General features: G+C 43.6%; 1 protein-coding gene across 3 annotated transcripts; it reads right to left on the reverse strand.

Moving 5' to 3' along the window:
* Window positions 1-3,279: 3,279 nt before the first annotated feature.
* Window positions 3,280-24,880, reverse strand: ENTPD3 (ectonucleoside triphosphate diphosphohydrolase 3). Of its 3 annotated transcripts, none has more exons than XM_066991969.1 (10): window positions 24,445-24,880; window positions 21,903-22,023; window positions 17,409-17,526; window positions 13,657-13,807; window positions 12,742-12,901; window positions 10,446-10,676; window positions 9,749-10,021; window positions 9,541-9,651; window positions 8,212-8,349; window positions 3,280-3,678 (listed from the first exon to the last, which is right to left on the reverse strand). In XM_066991969.1, exons 2-10 carry the CDS (start codon window positions 22,020-22,022, stop codon window positions 3,673-3,675), a joined length of 1,308 nt encoding a protein of 435 aa, XP_066848070.1. In that variant the 5' UTR covers window position 22,023; window positions 24,445-24,880; the 3' UTR covers window positions 3,280-3,672. The 3 variants fall into 3 exon arrangements, with proteins under 3 accessions (XP_066848070.1, XP_013053235.2, XP_047933976.2); XM_013197781.3 differs by lacking the exon at window positions 3,280-3,678 and adding an exon at window positions 3,994-6,004 and having other exon boundaries at window positions 24,445-24,878; XM_048078019.2 differs by lacking the exons at window positions 3,280-3,678; window positions 21,903-22,023 and adding an exon at window positions 3,994-6,004 and having other exon boundaries at window positions 24,445-24,879.
* Between the last annotated feature and the right edge of the window lie 37 nt (window positions 24,881-24,917).

The following is a 24,917-nucleotide window of genomic DNA, read 5'->3' on the forward strand; positions in this document are numbered from 1 at the left end:
TGGCTAAGTGGTGGGGGCGTGGTCAGGGCGGGGCTTGCGGATAATGCACTGGGGGCGTGGCTAAGGTGGCGCCGGCGCGCCGGCGCGAGGCGGCGCGGGGTCATGGCGCCGTGCTGCCGTCGTGTGTCTAGGAGTGAGGCGCTTGGGGTTCAGTCCCCTTGAGGGACTGCTCCGATGGCAGAGTAATACTGGAGGGACGCAGCAGATCCAAGGACTCGTGCGCTGGCCGAGGCTGGTATCTCGTGGGTGAGCTCCAGAGAAGGCTGGCACTTCTTGAGGAGCATTTCCTCAAGATCACCACCACAAAATTAATGAAAGCCACTCCTTTGACACCCATGGCTACTCTGCCATTGGCTTGCTTCGTTGAAAGGAAGATCGTCAGACAATACAGTTTTTGTCTGGCAGGGCAAAAACTAGTTCCAGAATCTCATTGTGTGGATAAGTGGGACTGGACTCAGTGCCACCAAGGTTGAGTTGATTGCAGGAGCATGTTGGGATCAAGCATTGATCGCCTGTTATGGATGATTTGAAGAAAGGAAACAAAAATTTTAATGACTAAAATAATGGTAGGCCAGAGAGGAAGAACAGTAAATAGAAGGGGGGAAGAGGAAAACTCAAAGTGCCAACCAGGCAGGATGGAACGTGCTCCCCAACGCCACTGGTTAAAATTGCCGTGCTCTTCGGAAGGCAGAGTGCTCTAATGAGGACATAGACTAAAAAAAAAAAAAAATACCGAAATTGTGTATGTTTTCATATCATAGAGCAGAACTGAACCCGAATTTGGGAGAACGGCTTGGTGGTACACGCTGCAGTACTCTAGGCACGACAGAAAAATGCAAAATGAACTTGTAGGTAGGAGTGCGTGTTCAGAAAAAACTCCTAGGGTAAAAGCAGCGCTATGCTTCAGCTTACTGGCACCTGGTGGCAAAGTTACTGCTTTTCTTTTTAATAAATAAATATATAAGTAAAAGGAGCATTTCAGCGGCTGCATTATATCCACCGAGGTACAGAGGAACACGCGCAACTCCTCACACAAAATGGAAGCACCTGCCCTGCGATGCTAAGTGAACCGCTTCCTACTGCGCATGGCCAAAGGCATCTTGGCCAAGCTGGTGCCACAGATGCACAATCGTGCTGCCAGAAGGACACATTTGTTTTCTTCTCAGACCTTGGCACCCCCAGAGACAGGCGCTGGGCTGCCCTTTATCGCTCCGCACCTATTGCCACATAAACTACATTTCCTAGAGAGTGAAGACACAGGGCGCGCTCTCTGTGATCCCGCAGAACGGGTCTTCCCGTTCTTCAACGGTGTTGAAGCAGTGCTGCGGATGTGGTGAACGAGGTGGAGAGGTGTCTTGAGGCGTGACCAGCCTGAGAGCATCCCACAGATCTTGGCCGAAACCTGTGCTGTAAGGAGAGTTTTCAGAACAGCGAAACGTAAGCACAACGTACGGCAGAGCACCGATGGAAAATCTGTCTGACCTTCATTCCGACCGGTCTTCTGTCATTGGTGGAAATAAATATCCCAATTGAGCTGTAGGAAGTGTAGCGTTTATTGTGTATACGATTTTGTTTCTACAATACAATAGAGCAGGTAAAAAAAATGCACTTAATTGATGTATTTATTATGCAAGTGCCTGGGGAACTGATCATAAAAACATTAAGGAGCACTTAACTCCATCAGGTATTCTTGGAAGTCCCATCCAGAATACCATTACAACAATATTTTACTGTGTGCTTTATGATAGTAATACATTAATACCTGTATTAATCCCGTTATTTTTGCTCTGGGTCAAGGCAATAGATAGTGGCTTTTGGATTCTTCTGTTCTGCCATGATCTAGAAAAATACTTCTCCTCTCCCTCATTTGATGCAACAAAACTCGCAGGGATTTAGTAGTTGGAAGGAAGGGAGGTTACCTAAAGCCTTGCTCTTTTTAATGACCTCTGCTTGTTTTATTGCAGAGACTCAAATGCACTGATGACTTGTTGAGTACGTGACGGCTGTATCTGCTCTACGTAACTCTAAGCTGCATGCATGCATTCCTGCATCTGTTAGGATCACAAACGGCTGGAAGAGGCATCACAGAAAGCACCAGACTTGGGCTGTGCCTGAACACCAAGCAATGAAAACAATTCAAGAGCATGAATGCAGTGGAATGAAAAATCACAAAGTGCTGAAGCTCCCTCAGGATCAGTGCAACCTCCTGGGTATCGCGTTGGACTGTAACCGCTAAAGGAAAGCAGGGCTTTGTGCAAGTAAAAACGAAGCATAAGAACAGGACTTGAAGATTAAGCTTAAAAACATTTTCTCCCATGAATACACTTTTTAAAACATGCAGTTGGCCTACACAAATTTTGCTGAGCAAGTAGCTGTAGATACTGCCCTCCTTATTACACAGAAGAAAAACATAAAGTACAGACGAGCACTATTTGTGATACATTGTCTTCATTGCCATTCAACTAAATATAATTTGTTACTGAAATAATTGAATAATAATAATAATAAAATAGAATAAGAACTCCCTAAATTGGGGTATAACTGACTATTGCACTCAGTGGTTTTCTTTTTCTGTTCTCTTAACTGCTTTTCTCCTCCTTCATCAATACTGAATTATGCCATGCACTACAAGTTACTGCTTTCTTTTGACACGTTTGCATGTTGCTTTATGGGAAGTTTCTCACTTTTCCCCGCATTCAGAAATGTCCTCTGGTATTTCCTCTCTCACGTTTCTTCTGGTGGATTAAATTTTTTATGCTTCTCCATAGCTGAAGTTTTGCTTCACGTTACACATTCCTGTCCCTACTCCCAATGCCTGAGGATTCTTTTTGTAATCAATTTGTGTCTTGATCTACTGCCAATGATAACTGAGAAGTGCCTCTTCTCTTTGGCACACAACCTTTCAGATCTACATTATGTCAGTGAACCTGAAGTAAGCCCTAAACAGTGCCATTGTCCCTCAGTAAAATGTTAACAGTGTTCAGAAGTAGAAGTTGTTTATGTGTCATGTATACACACATGTATGCAATCTATGTATATGTAAAAACATCAGGAGAGTGGGTTGGCTTTAGTCTCTCGTGTTTCCTCACTGGGAATACAGATTCTGGAGATGACGAGCACTGTCCACTCCAGAACCACAGGCTCAGTTTTCCAGCTTGCAAATTTCTATCTCCCAAAAAAGCATTTCAGAGTCTTTCTATCGCTCTGATAAGAATAACTTGTCTACCAGGATGTGAAAATACTGGGACTGACAAACGATGGAAAAAAAGTACAGTTGGCTTAGCTTTTCACCATTTAATTTTATTAATCTTTGTAAGCAAGCAGTAAAGAGTACAAAAGATACACAAGCTGTAGTTTGTACACACTTCCAGACGCTGTTCACTTCGCTGGCTCTCCACGGGACCTGTTCATTTCCAGGTGACAGGGTGTTACACCCGCTGATCAGGTTCTGACTCATGCTCGGGGCAGATTTAGGTAGGGTTACCAGCCGCACTGCTCCACCGCTCCTCCAGACGTAACCCCCACAGCCAACGACAGCCAAGCTGGCCGTGTGTCTGAGCCATGGTTTTTTACTGTGACACTGAAAGGTGATCATGGTGCTGGCTGAGAAGAAGCTGCAAGCTACAGCGGCGCAGCTGGGTGGCTGAAGTTCAACAGGTTCAGCTTTCCCAGCTAAAACTGGTAGGAGACGTAAGACTGAGTTCTCATTCCGGTGGCTATCATACTGATACAGTAAAGGCACATACAGGGGAGAAGGGAGCACTGGTGAAGAAGGAAAACAGAAGGTGGTTCGTGGAGGAGAGATATTTTTCAAACAGACATTGGCTCTATCCAAGAATATCAGGAAGTCCAAATGATTTTTTAATAAATGTTCTTGTTCACTAGCTGCCAACTCAGCAAGTCTAAGGAGGCCGCCTTCTGAGCATCTCACAACCAAATCAATACGGGGAATAGCTGAAGTTGGGATAGAAAACACCCAATATGCCACCGGAATTCATAATTCAATGTTTATTTGAATTTTGAGCGTATGCATCAGCACATAAGATTTCTTACATGCAAAACATCTGCGTGGAAGCTGCAACCCATAAAGACTCGTGGGCTTTAGCCAGCTACCGATAGATGCTGAATACGGCAACCTCCCTTTTAGTTTACACTTTTTCATGCTGAAAATTTCAGTGCAAGAAACGGGTAGCCATACCTTCAGAGAAGAAAAGATGAAGAGGGAAGCAATCCTGGAGAGGCTGGAAAAGGAGGAATGTATAAAAATGTTTGGCAGCGACTGTTTGTAGGATATTTGGGGGAATATGGTGGGTGAACACAGCTCCGTGTAGGTAGTGAACCTGGGCAAAAGGAGATTGTAGAAGGACAGAAGAGAAGTGGAGATGCTTTTTCTCTTTTTGCAGGTCCTGAACAGTACAACAATCCCTTCCTCCTGCCAGCTCCAAAGCCCTTCAGAAATGTCCCCCTCAGAGCTTCACAGATCAAGTCGAGGCAGTATTAAGAGGAATGAATAAAACACTGTGCAAATGGAAGAGATGGCAGGTGACACAGGAGTCTTTTCTGAGGGTTTGTTCAGAAGCCAGCTACACAAAAGACAGAGAGAGGAAAGGAGCACTGCCTGTGAAGGACTCCTGGAGCAGCAGGCAAAATTGTAATGGAAACAGCGTGGAAAGGCTGGTGAAGGCACTACAGCTGAGGGCAGCAGCTGTGACTGCAGCTACGTGTTCCTGAACCCGCTACACAAAGAGAGTTCTGCTGCCCTACAGCTTGGCTCCTAATCCTCTTGGCCGGGAATGAAGGGCTTAAATTTTGGCGTACTCATGCTAATGCTTCAGAAGATCCAAGGCAGACAGTTTTGATACGTACATGACAAGCTGGTACAGACTGCAACTGAGATCACAGAACATGGGAAATACAAGCCAGTAGGAGGAACTACAAGAAATGTTTCTGTTGAGGGTATTAGAGAAAAAAGACACTAAAAACACTACAGGTTTCTGGAGGTAACTGTGATACATTTAAATTAGGTTCTGTTATTGGAATCTGAAAAGATTTTGTTCCACCTTCAAAGCAAATCTTAAGTGCTGTAACAGAGGCATCCTGAGATCTCTGTAGTACCAAAAATACAGCTCAGCTTTAACACGGGCTTGACAGTCCTGAGGGATGTTGGCAATTTATTACAACTTTATGTGGCAGGGCTCAATCAGTTTGGAATAGCAATAAAAACAATTCTATCCCAGCCGTGCTGTTCCCCTCAGTCTGTGTGATTACCCAGCGTTTGTTCCAGTTTCAGAAGCTGGATTGTTTAGGGGATTTGTGTCAGCACTACACAAGAACAGGCACCATGTTCTCTTCTCCCACAATTTTTACTGACTCACTCTTCAATTTTATCTTAAACAACTGCCATCATTGATCAAATTTATCCCCATCTGATTTTACCGGTTAGCACAGAGTTAATGGACAAAAATTCATACATACCTGACAAGAAGAGGCTATTTAAACCTTAACAAGCAAAGTGGCATATCTGCCCATGCTTTATCAGCCTCACACTGGACAAACTAGTTTTACAGAAACAACTGCCAAAATATTTCTGAACTGCACTCCAGTTCACCATGTCACAGATTCCTGAGTGCCTTTTGTCTCCTTTATTTATGCTTCTGGTCTTTTCAGGACTTGTTGCCTGTCTTAATCTCTCCCTATGTTTTTCAACAATAAAGTCCTACAGAACTTCATAGCATGAAAGATTCTTCTTTCAGTCTTTAGTAAAGTTCATTCATTCTGGAGTAAATACATATTCCACACGACTGATGTCCTTCCGATTACGTGACACGATACACACGTAAACAAGGAAGAGAAGACACAACAGCGCCGTAGCTGTGAGGATGATGAGGAGCCCAGCAAACAAAGGAGGTTTCAGAGGTAATTGGATCATCTTGCTTTCTGCTGGAATCATGTTTGTGAGGCTTAGCATGTAACCAAGTGACCAGGTTATGCTGCTGTTACCAACCTGAAATACAGATAAAAGAGTCCTATTCCCATGAAGTTTACATTCAGATAAAAGAGGTTCCAAAAGCTGAACAGCTGATGCTGGCAACTGTCTTCTAAGTTATCAGGGAAAAAAAATAGTGGAACGTATGAAGAAATATAGAACCATTTTATATTAGCATTTTCTGGAACTGAAAAAAAAGTAATGATCGCTGGGCTAAAGAAATGTGACGGGTATGAGATGGACTGGTGCAAGGATGTGTGATACATAAGCAGGCCTCCAATTATGGGATTTTCTGTGCATGAGACTCATTTTAAAAAATCAGCACTATTGTGTTAATTCCTAGAACTAGCAGCCATCTTAGCCAAATCCTAGAATGTTATTTAAACAAATAAAAATAATAATAAAAGAATCCAACTGACATGGACAAAGAGGAGGCCAGGGTAAAGTTAATGTCTTTAATGAACTGTTTTAACCAGTCAGCTACTGGTTGTAGGAGACCATAAGGGCCTATAACGTTAGGCCATTTCTGTAGTTGCGTGTATCCCAATACCTTTTGTTTAACTGATATTGAGAAACCTACAGCAACAGGAACTAAATATGACTGAGAAAAGCAGTAAGATGGACTGAGGTAATTCCTCATTGCTAAGAGAGGGGAAAAAACTCTCATTATGGGGTTCAGAACTTCTGCAAATCATCTAGTTCTAGATGTGGCCCAGAACTTAGCATTGGTTAAGGTTCTTTGATGATTTGTGTTCACTAACTAAAAGCAAATATGCTTTTAGCAAAGACCAAAAAGCTCTCCACACTTCTCAATATATACTCTTAGAGGCAAGTACTTTACCATCTCTGGGATATCTTAGTTTTAATCTTATTATTTTCAGTTCTTTGAGGGGCAGCTCTGATTAAGAGGATGCAGTCTTGCCTCTTGGAGATTCATGATTTTCATTGTGCAAATTGTAGGTAACAGAAGCGTTCATTTCAGATAAGCCCTTTGGGTTTTCATTTTGCTCAGTATTTTTATAGTCTTGGCAAAATGCAGCAAAATATTTCTGTGTTTGGCTGCTCCCATCTGCTGGGGGGCAACAAAAGATACGTACAAAAGGTTACAAATCCACCCCTCTCCAGGTCCAGATTAAGATCCCGAAGTAAAGCTCTGCTGATTTCCTGGCAGAAGGGCTAAATGTTGAACACCCCTCCAGAGCTGCTAATGGAGGACAAAATAAGTCTAGATAATCCTATTTAATTCTTCAGTACACCAGTAATAGAGTATGACTGTTCAGAAAGCACTGCTTACAATTTCTCGGTAACAGCTTGTCAGCATAGCCTGCATTTAAGAACCTCCCACGCGAAGATCCACAACCATTCATTTGCTGTTTTTGCGTGCAAGTGCTGAAGCATCTCCAGACTGTACGGAGATCAAGAGACAGCCTGGGAGAGGGTTTTACAATAACGCTCTGCACAGCAGCGGAGAGGAAAGGATGGAGTCACAGAGCACTGCAGAGACCACATTTCCTGATGTAACAGCCAAATTTGCACAGTGGCCACGCCTTCTGATTTGGGAGCAAGGAATTCTTAGCGGTAGTTTTAAAATGGATATATACTACTTCACAACAAATACTTTGGTTTTTAGAAGGAAAATTGGAAGTCAGGGAAGAGAGAAGTGCGGATATTACACCAACATTGTTGTAACCTTTCTGTCTGTCAAATACCAGCCAGCATCCCACCAATATACGTTGTTATTCCAGAGAACCAGACGGATGTGCCACCTGAGGATGCTAACTGCCCTAGTGGCTTCATCCCGCCCCAGTGACTACAAACCAGCTCTGCCCATCTGCCCAGGGCTCTGCCAGCTGACAGAAAAGGGGGAGTTCTCCTGTTCAGCTCGGCAGGGTTAGCTCACTGACCTTGACTGGAGAGGTGTTTCAGGCCTTGAGCAAGCCAGTACTTTAACAAACTGGGGCAAAGTTGAAAACAGTATTATTTGACCCATTCTTAAAGCTTTTTAAAAGAATCTAGCCAGCATCACGAAGTAATGTTGCAGCCTCTGGAACCAAGATGAAATTGGTACTGAGGCTTGAGAAGCGGCTTTGTTTTATGCCAAACATTTGCCAACCATTTAAAAAGGCTGTTTACAACCATTATATTTTTGTAGCTGCTGCATCTTCGGTCTTCTTCTAAACATTTTCAGATTAAAGTAACCATAAGAGGACACGATTATTACTCACCTCCTTTTGAAAATGTATCTGTGGCCAATTTCCTTCATCAAAGTTGTAGCCATGTACAAGCAAGTAATAAATGAAATTGGCTGAAAAACAGTAGGATCTAGCATATGTTTCTTCAAATTTAGGAAGCATAAACTGGAGCTGAAAGCAAAAGTTTTTTTTTTTTTAACATGCAAATTGTGGAACACAAATACTTTTGGGTTTTTATAAATAAAAATACTTTGGATTCTAACTAAAATTTATTTGCATTTTTCAGAAACAGCAAGTATAACTGTGGACAACTAGACATAGAGATTTAGTGTGAAAAGACCCTGACAGTGACATAGCTTATGTGGTGAAAAAATAAAATAGAATAAAATAAACATAAAACTGCAGATAAAAGATTGAGGATGTTATGGTTCCTAAATTTTTCGTGTCATCTTTACAGCGTGGTTAAAACTGTGGTAGTAAACCGCGGCCACAAATCTCTTAAAGAGGATCACAGACGGAGTGCACCTTGCATGTGGCAGTCAGCTATCAAGCTGTGATGGTGGTAAATTACAGTAGGAAATGCTAGCAACAAAAATGAATGCAAACAAGGAGCCAGTTTGGTGATCTGAGGTACTTTCCTTCGATTTTAAAATAGGTCTATCAATTTACTCTAGGTTAAAAAAATAAAAAAAAAAAAGGCTATGTCTTTTCCTCATAGGAACTCTGTGGGGATGATAATGAAAAATCAATTTGCCTTCCACCAGAACAAGTTCTTCACAGCCAGCATTAGCTCCCATTTAGCTCGAGTTCCAACTACAGTGCATCAGCTCTGTGGTACTGTGCGCTTGCTGATAACATAGGATACAGTTGTTAGCTGCTAAGTGATTTGAATATATAGCGATAATGCTGATAATGTGCGTGATTGAAATGTGCTGCTAATGAATGTCTGGCTAAGTTGTGTTTTGAAGTTTAAGCTGGCCTGTTCTATCAGCCTTCTAAATGCTTCTATCACAGCAATCTCCAATTCCCCAAAATGCATAAATTTACACCCAAGTATATATTCAGCTGCAGCACCCCTTACTTCCTCAGAGACATCTCAGCTGTACGAAGCTTAGAGATCAAAACAGGAAAATGCATGCACTGTTTGGCCATGTTTCACTACAGCCCAGAAACTTGGCTTAGTGTCATGGCAAACCTTGTCCAAACTTTAAGCATACCAGAAATACTACACGGTTTGAAACATAGTGGGAAAACAAACGTTAATGTTGCTATAGACCTGAAAGGTTTTGAATACTTGTCCAGTCCATTTTCTTTTTATCTCTCTTCTACAGATGCAAAAAATAAAAAAATAAAAACACGTACCTGGGTCCAGTTTTGTGAACAGAAAAACCACATACTTGTATTGAAGTCAGCTAGAGAAAAATGCTCAGATAAATTCAAAGCATTAATTGTATAGTAGAATCCTGAGAAAGCCTATGGAAAAGGAGTAGATGAAAGGCCTGTTACTTTCAGAACTACAGAAATCAAAAGCAAGAAAGCTCAAAAAAGAAATGCTTGTTTGCAAACCTACCACAAAATTCCCTTTAACTTTTGGCTGATAGATTCTATCAAACGGACAGTCTTCTCGGTTCCTGCAAGCAGTGAAGTTGAACAACAATGAAACCATTTCCTGGCACAGACCTGGGTCTCCTGTTCCATGGAAGCTCACAGACTGGTTTGGGTAATAATTTGCTGGTCTCAGACACTGTGTGCAGAGGCTGCCGCAGAAGTACTTCACTGTTAACACAGTCTCGTAATTCCGAGGGTAACATGGATTATCCACGGTGGAGCTGGTGCTTGATTTCTGAAGAAAAACAGTAAAGGCAACTCAAAAGCAAGAAAGACCTAATGGGACAATAGCTACAGGAATCTTTTAACCCACATAGGCACATATTCTTGTTCTCTTCTCTGTCACGGCTGATCCATACAATGTTACTGAACATCGTAATTCATAGAAACTCCTTTCTCAAAAAAATCATTGGCAAGATCAGCAAAACACCTACAGGACTTGTTGGGTCTTTTTGTTAAAAACTGGTTTGAGTTTTGTATCATTTTAACAAATTCAAAGATCTTTGAAACCTAAGTGCATTTGTCCACAACTAAGCGCCACGGAGCTTTTACTGGGGTCCCTGAACTTCACCAAGGGGAAGAGAATACAAGCCTCAAAACCTTCTCGGACAATTACCGAACAGCTGCAAGAGCATCACAGCAAGGGGTCTTCAACAGACCTGGAGCAACAGTGCTAAAAGCCTTTTCTCAGCTTCATCTCTCCCGTAGCACTGGAAGCTGTGAGTGTAGACATTGTAGTTGTAACCATATAACTTCACTTGCAAGGTGCTATTGAAGTTCTCCTGAGAGACCTCTGGGATAAACGAAATTTGAGTGGAAGCTCCTCCAAGATCCAGGGCACCCATGGTCTCTTTTCTGTATGGATGGACCCATGTCCTCCAAAGGTTTCTCTACATGTAAAAAGAAAAGAAAAGCTAATTAGAAATATCATCTGCTTGTTCTCCCTTCAAGCTTTTCTACTCCTCACTTAACTATTCTAGATTCCCCCCACCCTTTGTCCTTCACCCTTTCTGAAAAATCCTAGCTCTGTGTTGTTTTTTTTTTTAAATATGAGGGATGTACTTTCACAGAGTAAAAGGAGGTTGAAAGATGGAAAAAGACGACAGCACAATAATCAAAGCACTAGCCAGATCAGTATCAGTAGCAGAATGCAGGAAATTGAAGTCTGGTTACCCATGAGATCTTGAACAAATCTGGATGGAACTAGCATGAAGATTTGCTTGTTTCAAGGCAAGAGGAATTATTAAAGGAATAAAACACTAAAAGATCACACAGGAAAAGAGAATGAAAATAGAGGGAAAAGAGCAGTAAAGTCAAACAAAATCTTCATCAAAGTCAAAGGAACGAGAACCCCTAATCTGCACATTTCCTTCACTGAAACTGCAGTGGCAATAAATCTCATCCATTCACAGCTGGTGCTTCTCCCTATCACCCAAAACATTCCCCAGATTATTTATTTGATCCACACAGTCACAGAGCAGAATGTATTTTTGTATCATTATCTATCTCCATATTTACTGTAGTATTATTACTGAGGATGATATGTATGTAGAAGAAGGGAAAAGAAACTTTATGGGCTAGCAAACATGCTTATGAGAAAAACCTACAGCAGAAGGTTCCCTTTAACAGCCCCCAGCAGAATTCCACTCTTAGCCCCACTCTTCACACCATTATTGTCACAGGAATGGTGAAAAGCTTCTCTCTCCTACTTGTGATATTCCATGCTTAGGACTTCACACCACTCACTACACTAAACTGGCTTCACAGCACCTCGCAGTCCCTTCAGAAGTCCTTGTGGATCTGCCCTATGCAATTTGAAACTTCCATTATTAAAATTCAGGTGGTGGAAGACTGGCACCACCCCGAAGTTCATTGTTGCATGAAATGAGGAATGCTGTGCCAGAACACGTGATTCTAATATAATCTTTCTTAACTTTGTGGGAACCAACAGCACATTCATTGTCAGGTATCACCTGGATCACCAACATCCAATTCCTGCTTATTAATTGCCGTGACTGAACAGCAACCGTTCTGCCCAGACAGTGAACAACAATGGTCTGGCTGAACTTTCTGTCAACCTAGCAAGGCTATCTGGAAGAAGTGCAGTATGCGAAGAGCAGCACACAACTGCCATAAACACAGACAAGCAGTTGGTGGTCGTCTTGGGACTGTTTTTACTGGGAATGAAAAAATTCCCAGAGAAAATACTGTCTGCCGTGGAGCACCTGCCTGACACTGTTGTAAGTTCAAGGAGCAGTGCAAGGACCTTTATGCTGGTAACACTGCACGAAGCAGGAGGACCCGCTGACTGACCTTCGCTCCCAAGTCCAGCCGTGACAGTTGGCGACACAGCCTGCTGCTTTTCAGCAGCACTGGAATGACCTCCGTCAGCGATTTCTGTCTCGGCTGAGGCATATTTGGCCACGTAAACTTTGCTGCTTAAGACAAACGTCTTGTCTGTTTAAGACAAATGCACTAAAATTGCCAAACAGTTTGGAGGTTCCTAAAGCTGCACAGACCCTTCACCAGCCGAACTGCAGATAGCGACCACCTGAAGAAGTACGTCACAGAAAAGCAGGTGGAAACATCTTTAGTTGGCACCGCTGTCACGACAGTCTACACCTGCCACATTTTAACATACCAATGCATTTAAGAGCAACGCAACTTCTCTTCTGTGCGAGGCATCTTCAAGTCATTTATGGAAGAGCCCTGTTTTGTGGGTCAACAATTTTACCTTTATCGCATCTGTCACATCGTATCCTTTCACTTATGTTTGCTTTGTTCAGTTACTGCCACGACAAGACCTTGTTAGATGTTACAGTGTGAAATTACAGTTATAGCTCTCATGTTTCAACAGGCATTTCCTCTCTTTATACACATGAAACTACAAATGAAACTTTTCATTTATAACAGAGACAACAGTGAAAAGAAAAGCATGCATTTTTTTCCACACACCTCTAAGAAATTGCCCATTAAATAGTTGGCTGTTATCCATCCATACACCCCTTCCTCTGTTCCAGTTATGATTTGCGCACCCCTAAATTCAAAAGGTTGTGCTCTGAAGTAGTTCTGAATGCTTGCAAGGACTTCGTTGGCTGCTGTTTCATTTTGCAACCTAAGCAATTCACAAAACAGGAGACACTGAGCATCTGGAAAGGCAATTCCATGTTTATTCTTCACTAACTAGAAATTCAAGAAAACTCTAACACAAGATTGACATTGTTTTAGCCTAAAGGGGAAGCTTACTGTAGGGAACAGCCAGGTACCCAGCGTCACTGCAGCAGGCAACTCGCCCACTATGTATAAACTTCACTCTTTATCATATGAGCTCATGGGTATTTTGTTTCTTACACACACTTTTTAGTGAACTGAGTGCTTATAGGACAGCTGCTGGCTAGAACAGTCCTAAGTTTTTCTTCCCTCTCTGTTCAGTCACAGACCAAACATAAAAAACAGTTTGTACCATGGCTCAAACCACAGAGAGACCCCAAAAGTCCCATTACACCGCATTCGCACTAAGAAAGCTCTGCAGTGTGTAGCTTTAATCTGCTTTTGCTGCACTCAGATAGGCACAGACATCATCTGTTTACATAACGCTGGATTTTAAGATAGCTTTGGAAGAGAAAATTAAATGCTTGCCTTCTCCAGAGTAAAGCAAGCATTTCTTTTCAATATGGTACAGCAGAGGACTGTCATACAGCCCTCCTTTCCCTATCAAGAAAGTTAATTGAATTCAGTTGGCTGGGCTCCATTTCCTTTCAAAAGAGCAATTTCCAGTGGACAGAAATGTGCCCAGTACATTTTTCACATTCTTTTTGCACAGACTGCTATGCTGGGACGCATGCAGGGGAGTTCAGGTTTGCACTATACCTCAGCAGTCTCATGCCAGCCGTAGCCCCCAGATAAACAGAAGTGTTTTTATGTAGATGAACTGGGATTCTCTGCTTGACTTTATTCAGACAGTCATCAAGGGGTTTGGCAAGGGCTCCTGGGTTATTCTCATAGCTGGATATACCAGGGCCTAAAAGAGAACAAGTAGATTGATTGCATTCTGCTTTGCCAACTCCAAATTAGCCTAATTATGCAAACAGTTGTTATGAGAAAGAGGCTCCACCTTTCCTCCTGTAGTTGTAAACAAGGACAGGGTGGCTGAAAACTACGGCTGCTTAAGGAATAAACAGTGTAGTGACTGGCTCAGCTGTGTGAGGCAGAGAAGCTATCTGAAACTGCTTGCAGCTTTTATATATACATATATCTATAAACACACACATATAATATATATATATATATGGTATATACAAATATGTAAGTATAGCCATCTAATGCCATAATGGCAATAGTGCAACATTCATGAGGAAAATAGGCTTACTTATGGCAGATGTTGTAGAAACTAAGATGTCTAATGAACGTAAAATTCCCCTGATCTGCCAAAATCGAGAAAATCCCTCCTTCCACGACCTAAGAGAAAGATTTCCTAACCTGTTTCGCCGCAATTGTTGTGGGAACCATGGCACCTCTGCAGCTCATTGCTCTCAACTGACAATAAAATAAAGGGGCTTCTGCAGGGAATTGCTGGTGAAATTCCCAGATGCACACAAATGGCTCTCGAACTCACAGAGGTACAAGTCTAGGTTGGTACCTGGTATTTCACAGCCCTCCAATTTCCAAGGCCTTACAATATCCGGATTGAGTCACACTGTGCTGCGCAAGGCGTCGCTACTTGAACGATTAACATCAAAGGCTTTCCTCCATTGCTCAACGCCCCAAGGACCAGCAGGACCTCAACTTGTTCAGGCTTAACTTGGGTGTGAATGACAACATTCCTTACTAAAATTCCCCAGCCAGGGAAGCGGCGCACAGAGAAATCCAGGCATTCCCACGGAGCCACTGCCCCGCGGAGAACAACCCTGCCAGAGCCCCATCCAGTTCTCCTGCCACAGCCACCTCTCCCACCAGCCCGACCCCAAGCTAAGCAGAGGGCAGCTCTCAGAGAGTTAAATGAGGAACCGTTTCTGTTCAGCCACATATGCCCCTGCATTGGTAAAGAAGAAAATAAAGGAAAAAATAAAAAAGGAGACTTTACAGCCTCCACTTTCCACCACTCCTCCTTCCACGGTGTGAACTTACAAACACTACCACGTCTTCATTAGATATTCCAGCCCTGGTTTGGAATAAGACTTTCTAAAAGTTTTAAGTCTAGCACAGCCAGGCCTCAAGCTGGAAAAAAAAGCTGTCATCAGAGGAAAACCCAGCAGCAGCTGCTGTTCCACTCCCTCAGCAGCTGCTGTCGTCTAACAGCCCCCAAACACCCCCTTGGTGGCAGCAGCCTCAGTCTCTCGGTGTTCAGGAACAGGCCGAGCAGGACACAGCGCTGTGACCATTTGTTCTGGGGCAGGTGCTTACTGCACTACAACTAAAGGGTTTTCATTTGGGGCTGGCTTGAACAGACAAGGCAGAGGTACCTAACAAAGGCAGAAATTAAATCATGAAAATGTTATGGAGGTTACAAATTAGTTGATGATTTGACTTCCAAGTTCAGTAGGTACACGACAATCTGCCTCTTGGTAGGCCCAGAACCACCCCCCCAGTTTAAGGGCCTTAGGCTGTGGTCAGAGGGTCACTGAAGTAATGAGAGCAGATGGATTTGTCACCCTCCCTCACAGCTCTGCTGGGAGCCTGCCCCACGAACCCTCTGCCTGCTCCGGTGCAGAGCCACCCAAGCCTGGAGCGGTGAGAGATGCTGATTTGTTACCCTGGATGAGGAGAAGTACTTTGTTTGACTGTGGTTAAGGCCCCTCTGGACCTGTGAACAGTTCACAGCAATTTGGACTCCTCTGTTTTGCAATTTTTTGTTTTCCCCTCAAGGTAAAAACAAAACCTAACGCAATTAAAGCAAATTCACAAAGTACTCCCTGTCATTTTTAGAGGAGAACAGTAACTCAGTTTCTCTGTGCATCCTTCTTACACCAGTATCCCTCGAGGCAACACCTCGGCAGGCAGGCTGCCACTTCCCTGCAGCCTGTGAGGACACATCATCAGGCACGTGACAGCACATTTCTTCTGTGCACATTACATTTGTTTTCCTTTCCTCTCTCTAAAATTGCTAAGAATGTCCACACGTGCTTAATGCTGATGATAGAAATGTTGGCAATGTCAAGAAACTCATCCCCCAGCTACTTATGGACCTCCAGAGCTGCATCTCAGACAGCCATTTCCAAACACAAACCAGGATGCAGGATTTTACGTGATCATGACCGAGAGAGAAGGGAAAAATTCTCCTCGAGTGCCACAGTTATTATCAGAGATCAACAATACTTGCACTGAGACTTTATGGGACCAGATGAGATGCCCAGCAAGATCATGGAGCAGATTCTCCTGGAAACTATGCTAAGGCACATGGAAAATAAAGAGGTGATTGCTGACAGCCAACCCGGCTTCACTAAGGGCAGATTGTGCCTGACCCATCTGGGGGCCTTCTACGATGGGGTAACAGCACTGGTGGATAGGGGAAGAGCAACTGGTATCATCTGCCTGGACTTGCGCAAGGCATTTGACACTGTCCCCCACGACATCCTTGTCTCTAAATTGGAGAGACAGGGATTTGATGCACGGACCACTTGGGGGGTAAGGAATTGGCCGGATGTGTTGCTGAAGTTGACTAAGAGCTTTGAAAGTTATTACGAAGTAATCCACAACAAACTGTTAAAGCAGATACTTAACGACGCTGGAGTCTAAGCAAAAGTCAGTACAGCTTAGCTTCCTCTCTCTGAAAGGAATCAGTGCAAAACCTCAGGCAAAAGACATGGCAGGTAGCCAGTGGTACTTGCCATGGGACACCTTCTAGCACCACACAACTGGATATTTGACACAGCTACGACATCCTGTTAGAAACAGTTCTGCAATGGAGCTATTTTACTCGGTAATTTCATTAGATGCTTCCTAGCTTTCTTGTCTCTGTAGCTCTAGGACAAGCTCTTCCTGTTCAGCTCCTGCGTGCCTTCCATAATCCCCCCTCAGTCGCCTCTTTCAAAGTAATCACTGAGTAATTCCAGATAAACTGCATGAGCTTTGTTTCTCTAGGAAACCTGACTCAAACAGCAAAAGTTTCTTTAAACACCACTAACACTGCTGGAAAATAAAAGCTAATTTGTCAGACTTCAATAGCATAGCTGGCATCCATTTTTGCCCCATCAAAATTCATGGCAAACATCTAACCAGGGATAATTCCCCATTCTTCTCAAAGACTTTTTATTCCAAGCTATTTTAAATATATTTTATACTTTTCTTTTAAAAGAAATTATTCCAGTGCACAAGGTCGAAGCATTTACAGGGCCTGTCTCTCTGTAAATCAAATTCTGTCTGCACCAATCACGTGCTGCAGTGGAGTAAACCAGGTTTGGCTATAATTTCCTCTCTCTGTTGGAAATTAGAGCATCCTACTGTATCAACAGGAGAAGGACTGATGCTGTACAAGAGAGAGATACAGACACAGTCTTAACAGTGCTCGCTCCCCAGCACTGAAAAGGGAACACAGTGGAAAACAAAACAGAAAACAGCATAAGCTTTCAGCTAACCTCTTCCTGGAGGCTAGAAAGAAACGAGGAACTGCAGTCTGAGCATACCTTTCACGTTGCACTTGAAGGTTTGGCTCACTATTCCCGTGTTGTTTTCTTTTTCTGCTGGCCATTCATAGACATAGACTGTAGTCCGTGAGGATCCAGCATCAAGAACTATTCCGTACTGGGGAGAAAAAATAACAGATTAAGAGACAAACAACAAGAGACAAACGGTGACACCGTAAAGGCCTGCATGCAGCTGTACTTTGCATCATCAAACCCTTTAGGAAGTGCAGGCACACTCTTGTAAATATTTACAAGAGTAAATATTTACCTGACTAGTGTCAGGTGGTTAGGCAGAAATCCATCAGATAAGCAAAACAAAGCGTGTAACACAAAGAGCATGCTGTATGTCCTCAATCATGAATTCACTGGAAATGGAGAGTGCTCATCTCCTTTCCGCATCAGGTTCAAAATCCACACAGACACATTTATAGCACTGTGTTAAGACCCAATTTTGCAGCAAATTGCTTTTCCATTATCCCAACTACACTCACTGGACAAGGAAGGGTTTGATACCTAAGCACAGGCTTTAGATTCAAGGATGCCCCAGGGATCCATAAAGTCATGAGCAAAGAGGTAAAAATGTGTAATAGCCCACAGGAAGATTGATGAAACAAGCCTGGTTTTTTTCTAATTTTGCCATAAAGCTTTTCCTTTGAGTGGCTTAGGTAGCCACGTGTGAGTCTAGCTCTGAAAATAGCCTGTGCCAGAGTGCGAGACAACAAGGGAGGGAAAGAGAATCAACATTACCCCACTTTCATTTATGAAGTAAATGAAAAATATTACCATGACCTGCCCAAAGCCACTGGGCACTCTGCAGGATTAAAGTACGGGCTTCTCCATCTCATTTCACTGCCCACCAGATCAGTCACCCTCTTCCCCACCTTTTGTGGCAGCAGAAAACTGTGGCAACCAGGCAGCAGGCAAAGGGCATGAAGGTAAGCTCGTGAGGCTGCACCTGCAATATTGTGTCCAGTTCTGGACCCCCAGGTACAAGAGAGAACTGGACGTACTGGGGAGAGTCTAGCGTGGGGCTAACGAGGTGATGAAAGGACCTGAGCGCCTCTCCTCTGAGAGAGCTGGGACTGTTCAGGCTGGAGAAGAGGAGGCTCAGGGGGGATCTCATCAATGCGTGTAAATACCTGAAGGGATTTTGCAAAGAAGATGGAGCCAGGCTCTTTTTGGTGGCGCCCAGTGCCAGGATGAGAGGCAGTGGGCACAAACTGAATGCAGAAGGTTCCCTCTGAACACCAGGCAGCACTTCTGTGCTGTGCGGGTGATGGGGCACAGGCTGCCCGGTCTCCCTCCTTAGATCTCCAAAATCTGCCTGGATGTGCCCTGGGCGACCTGCATCAGGGAGCTGGGCCAGGTGGCCTCCAGAGGTCCCTTCCCACCTCAGCCTTCTGGGATTTTGTGAAAGCAAACTGCAATTTTGTTTATCCTCTTTTGGATCCCCCAAAGGAAGTTCAGCTGTCCCCCTCTTCCAAAACCATCTAACTGGTAGGAAGTGCACATTAATAGGGCTCATTTCTTAGGCAGCATTTTTTCTTCAAAAAAACAAAAAACAGAAGGAGCTGAACAATACTGCAAAATGAGAGCCTCCATCTGGCTGCAAAGCAGTATCAGCAGCTGCAGCAGCAGCCCCGTCCATTTCATCACACTGCCTCCCTGGAGAGCCTCAGGTCTGACCGGGGAAGATCGCTGCTTCAGGTGGCAGACCGTTCAGCCTCTGCACCTCATTAGTTCCCACCTTCCCACTGTAATCCTACAAACTCACGGCCCTCAAAGAATTACCTCTAATATCAGTCTGTCTCCCAGAGGGCTGTTAGGTAATGAAAATTTCGCTCGTATTTACCCAGCTGCTATTTAACTTGATCAACTACAAGGCGAAAGGTTCCACAGCCACTATCAATCCGCTAGGCCGTCAGGCTCCGTTCAAGCACCATTTCAGCAAAGACACTTGAAGTGTGCTCCCCCTCCTCAAAAGACAGATGAGCACTCTGCAGACACATCATGCAGTAATGGTAGATTTACTCAAGGGCTATTAATTAAATCTAGTCTCAGTCAGCTCCAAGTGTCAACCAGAAGCTTTTAACTTGGCTATTTTTAGTGCTAACTATCGTGCCCAAGGAGAGCTGGAAAGTAATATTTTTACCTCAGCTAACCGTGAGGCTTTTTGACCCATTTCCATCCTCCTGCTTCAGGATTTACCTGCATTTCCCATCCTGCTTCCTGAAAGTAACAAAATTACATCCCAAAGAGCAGTGGTACAATTATCTGAACCAACGTGTAGCTAGCATTTTCTCCTCCTCCTCCCATTTTTCCTACATTTTTCCTCTTGTTTCCTTTAAAAAAATATATATACTCCTTTTTGAAAGGGACTCCAGGGGCTGTTTCATAATCCTATGAACCCTGCACGCACTTACCAGAAGCTAAATAAAACGCCAGGTAACAATAAACCAGACTTTGTCTCTAAAGGTGCACTCACGTATCTCTTTTAGCTGCAGCGGGCTCGCTGAAGAGACAACTACCACCCACCCTACCGTTCGTCCTTCCCTTGCCAGAGGGTGCCCCTCAGTCCCCTCGCAAAACGACCTGTGTGAGCGCTTCTGTGCTGCCTCGCAGGCAGTTTTATGCTATTCACTCAACCAGCCTAGCTGTGGCCAAAACAGGTCAGGAATATTCACGTGAACAGCTCGGTCTGTACATCTTGAAGAAAAGTAACCTCAACAGGGAGGAGGAACAAGCCCCGGGATTAATCACCTTTTCAGCCTGACTTTTTCCTCGTTAGGGCTCACAAAGCACCAGTAGACAAGCAGATTATTTTTTTCAGCTGGTACAAAGGTTCATTACATTTAGAGCTAGCATCATTTACAATTCTGGACTTCTTCACCAACCATGTCACCGAGAAAAAATTATCTTTTATGCCACGAAGGAATGAATCTGGACGCTCTCAACATGCATCCTGGAAAAGACCTGTTACGCCACAGATAACGCAAGCTCTAATTATACTTCAGTACCTGTTATGGTTTCACAAAGAAGTGCCAGAAGCAGAAGGACGAGGCCATTTACAAAAAGAAAGTCCGTTTTCATCACGTTACTGCCATATTAAATTTTAATCAAGCATAGACTTCAGGACACTACCATTTCCAGGCTCCATAATACCAGGTAAGTACTGGAGGGTTTCACACTGCCATACCAAGGTCCTCCTTGCTCCTAAAGATTTACTTCTTGCAAGTGTTCTTCATTCACTGAGGACTACTTGGTGTCTCAGGAATGAAACATATGGCCCTCCATATCAACTGCAATTTTCCACACAGGCAGGCTTACAGCCCGTCTAAACCAGCTCCAGATAGTCCAGGTGGGTCTCACCTGGACTAGAGGCACAAGGTGGACATTTTTGTCACTCTGAATGTGAAACTGAACTAGCGACAAACACAAGTGATGTACAGGTTGTCGTTTAGCTGGTGTCATCAGCCTACACATCAGTCCAGTCTTGCCTGGCAAACTGTGAGGATGTGAGACTGCTCCAAGCAGAGATCTGGGACACAACAGGGAGTAAACTTGAGGCACTGTGTCCTCGTGCAAGATCCCAGCACACACACTCTGCCACACCACACAAACACATAAAACTGGTTTCAGAATACAGATTTTAGGCGAAATAGAAATTATTCTAAATCCAAAGGTATTCATAATTTCATGAAGTGTAGCGAGACATTAGCCTATCACTATGTGAACTAGCCACAAACACAAACGCAGAGGGAAAGGCAGAAAGGCCTTCCAAGAAGGATCTGACAAATTGTACAAGCTGGTAGCTATTGTCCAGACTGCAGGGCTTCTCTAGAAGGCCAGTTTCTATAGCTTTGTCTTCAGTTTTCTCTCACTGAAGAACCTGCAGCACAAGGCAAAGCCTGAACCTACTTCTCAGATTCTTTCCGTTTGTCTTTTTCAGTTTGCTCTGCCCCTCCTCATGAAGCTACTTTGCTTCTGTCAATAGCCAGCAAGTCCCAACGTGTGGTAAATCAGAAAATGCACACTTACAGCCTGAATGCTTTATGATCCTCAGGAGTGGTTTGCAATGATTTCAGCACAACCTTCCTCTCAAGCTGTGCTTGAGAGCAGAATTTCAACTCCAGGATATACTTGAAATAACTTCAGAATTATTTTGAAATTACTTCCAATCTCAGACAAAAAAAAAAAAAGCAGTGGCATTTTTTTGTGTTTGGCCTTTCAGTCTTGGAGAAGACTTTGTGTGATAGGCATCACAGACACTGAACCAAGGAATGCTTTTCCTGCTTTGCAAGTGACTTACTCTGTCATCTTGGCCAATTCTCTTTTTATCTCAGCCTCAGTTTTCCCATGACAAAGATGTGATGAATCATTAATTTGTGGCTGTAAAGTCACTCGCATTACCCCATAAAATGCTATTTAGAAAGGAACATTATTAAATATCAATTCAAAACATTGTTCTCTGTCCTTACCTATTTTAAGGCTTACCTTAAGCCCTGGGGAGAGGATCTTTTGCTGATTTATCTGAATCACTGCAATAGCAATGACAAGAATTATGCTAAGAAGAAGGAACACTTGGGCAACAACACTTGGAGTTCTGGTGAGCATCCTGAAACAATAAAAAGGGAAACACTTAAGGAGTGTGAAAGGATCCAGTGACTGTGTATAAGACCTGAGGCCCTGAATCAATCAAGACTCCTCAAAAAATCTCGTTTCATCAAACGGATTGTGCTACATAAAAATTTCTTCCCAAGAACTGCTTGGTGCTTTGCTATCACTAACTTGCCATTGTCTAGAAGGGGCGTGTGTATACGGTTGTACTCGTGATGCCAGATTTCATCCTTAGCTGCCAGTCTGCTTGTCTCCCACCGTGCCGACATGTAGATGCAGGCTCTCCATCTCCCACTGCCTCAGGAGATGAGGGCAATGGGCAGGCTGGGGCTAGAGCACCCTCAACCATCCCATGTACGCCTGTGACAGAGACACAGCCACGCAGACACAATGCTGGCGGCTGCTGAACGCAGATGACGGTTCCTGCCAGAGATGTAAGGTCATGGTCTATACTAGATACAGGCTGCTTTAGCAAGAAACTAGGAAGGTTTTAAGAACAATGAAGTAGGCAACTGTCTTCTAACTGCCAATGCGATCGTGAAGTAGGTTCGTGTGTCTGTCTGTGCACATATTAACGTGGAGCCTATTATTATCTTTCTGTATTACTCAAAAAGTAAAAATACACAGTTTAACTCAAAGATCTTGCCAGGATAAGTATTAAATCCACATAAATCTAAAGTGTAGTTATACTAGACCAACGTAAAGGTGACATGAAGCATGCACACTGAAGATAAGGGTGTCTATAACCTCTAGAAATATTTTCCAGAATTCAAATGCGTTTGAAGTTTCCTGTTATTCCTATTCATCCTTTATTTTTGCATGTCCCTAGCCTGACAGCTCTTCACTCCAAAAGGCCTTCAAGTCTGAAAATCCCATATTGAAAATTCTTATGCTCCATGGGGATTGAGGAGGAAACAAGTGGTAGGTGACAAGCATAGAAGTTTCAGAGGAACACAAGGAGAACTTTGTTGCCTTTCTCATTTTCAGAAACCAGTTACTCTGGCATAGAAATATGAGGTTAGTCTGGCATGATCTATCCTAACTCCCATCTCCTAATTCTTTCATCCTGATGGTATTCTGGTGACTTTTCAGGACACAAAAGTGCCCAGATGTTCCAGCAACTGTCAGTTGCAGAGGACAGGAGGTCAGATGTGGTCTACAGTCCATGGCCAAAGCACCCTGTGTCAGCCCACTGTACCTGCAGCACATCGTCTGTCTCCTTAGCTCCAACCAGAGCCAGAGGGCTGCGGAAGGGCAGAACAAAATGCTTCTTCACACAGCTTCCATATTCTAAGGCCTGTTAGTTCCTCAGCCTGTGTTATCCATAATTGAAAGGTGACTGAAAGAGAACTTATCTACTTGCAACCTAATTTATACCATTCATTCGTGGATCAAAGCACTGACACTTAGTGCTGGAAAAGGTAAGTCATTATCAAGGGGAAAAAAAGAAACTCAGCAAAGAAGTATTTGAAAAACTAAAGCACTACTAAAGAGAGGAGCAATAATCATTATTATACTATTAACACTTGAGAACACCCATGATGACTGCTGAAAGGTTTTCTGCTATACCCGTTTTATCAAAGGGACACTGAAATCTTGGCTTGCCGAAGTTCTCATGTGCCTTCCTCGTACTGGAATTCACCTTCATTAGACACATTTTCTCTTTTCAAAAACCTTTTCTGACAGGGAGCATATTGGGCAAAGGAGCTTAAGACATTCCTCGTACAATCTTGTCCCATTAGTAAATAGGACAATTTCATCAGAGAATAACATGTAAATTCCAATTTCAGCAATAGGCTTTGTGTCAGAAGAACACCTTACACTCCATATCCTCCTGAAGTCACCACACAGGTGACACCTTACCACCCGAACTGCACAAGTCGGTGTAAGATTTCACATAACTGGGTCAGAAGTGCAGGGCTGCACCCAATTTTAGCTAGCCTCACCCAGGTCTCACACATCCCAGGCAACACAGTAATATTTATCGTGTTCACTGAAATCTACAGAGGTACCTACAGAGGACGTTGAAGAGAGGTGTAAGGCAAGTAACTCACTGGAGCTAACATCCCACGCTTGCTAGCAAAAAGCCAAATAAGATTTTAATTAAGTATCAAAAAGCAGTTTAATTCCATTATTAAAATATTACCCTGAAGCAAGACAGAAACACAACCGTGTATTTTCCACAGCCAGTTAAGTATTGTGGACCACACAGGTATACTGGAAGATCATTTTCTACGCTTCAGTTCAAGCAAAAGGAATGCCTGTCTGCAAAGGAAAGCTGACTGAACTTCTTCATGCCACCAACATTTTGAGTTTAACCAGTTAAATATACATCTGTACAAATGCCAGTGCATATTATACGTTGAGATTCCTTTCTCCAAGTTACCTGAAACATCAAACACTTACTTTAGGTACTAACCTGTTTGTTCATAGGGCGGATGGGCAAGCACGGTATCTTTCTTCACACAGTAACTGGAGATACACAGACATTAGCGTTTATTTAGAAGTGGTCTGCAGGTGAACGCTTTTCAAGCGATGCAAAAAAATAAACAAAACCACAGCATTTTGAAACCTGCTGTGAAACCTGCGAGAGAAGGTTTCACAGACCTGCCTTCAGAGGAGGAGGAGGAGGAGGAGAAAAGAAGTAAAACAAGCACACGGAGCCTAAAGGGAGAGGCCGAACCCGCTGAGCTTTCCCTCTGCTCACCGCCCCGGCTGAGAAAGCTTCGAGCACCGCTTGTGGTTTGCGACAAAGCGCCAAATTTCCCCCTTTGCACGGGAAAAGCCGAGGGAAGGAGCCGAAGGGGAGAGCCCAAAGGGGGAACCCGCCCGCCCGCCATCTCCCTCCCCTCAGCGGGGCGGCCGCTGGGCGGGAAACCGCCCCTCCGCCCG

The sequence above is a fragment of the Anser cygnoides genome, chromosome 2, assembly GCF_040182565.1.
Source record: "Anser cygnoides isolate HZ-2024a breed goose chromosome 2, Taihu_goose_T2T_genome, whole genome shotgun sequence".
Taxonomy (NCBI): Eukaryota; Metazoa; Chordata; class Aves; order Anseriformes; family Anatidae; genus Anser; species Anser cygnoides.

What these genes read in the sequence shown, in the direction of transcription:
- ENTPD3 (XM_013197781.3), bottom strand. Translation starts at nt 22,022, where the DNA reads ATGCTCACCAGAACTCCAAGTGTTGTTGCCCAAGTGTTCCTTCTTCTT. An exon ending in CTTCAAGTGCAACGTGAAAG is followed by an intron (nt 13,808 to 17,408) that starts GTATGCTCAGAC and finishes GTTCTCTTTTAG; the next exon opens with GCCCTGGTATATCCAGCTAT. An exon ending in AAGTTAAAGGGAATTTTGTG is followed by an intron (nt 9,652 to 9,748) that starts GTAGGTTTGCAA and finishes CCTTTTCCATAG; the next exon opens with GCTTTCTCAGGATTCTACTA.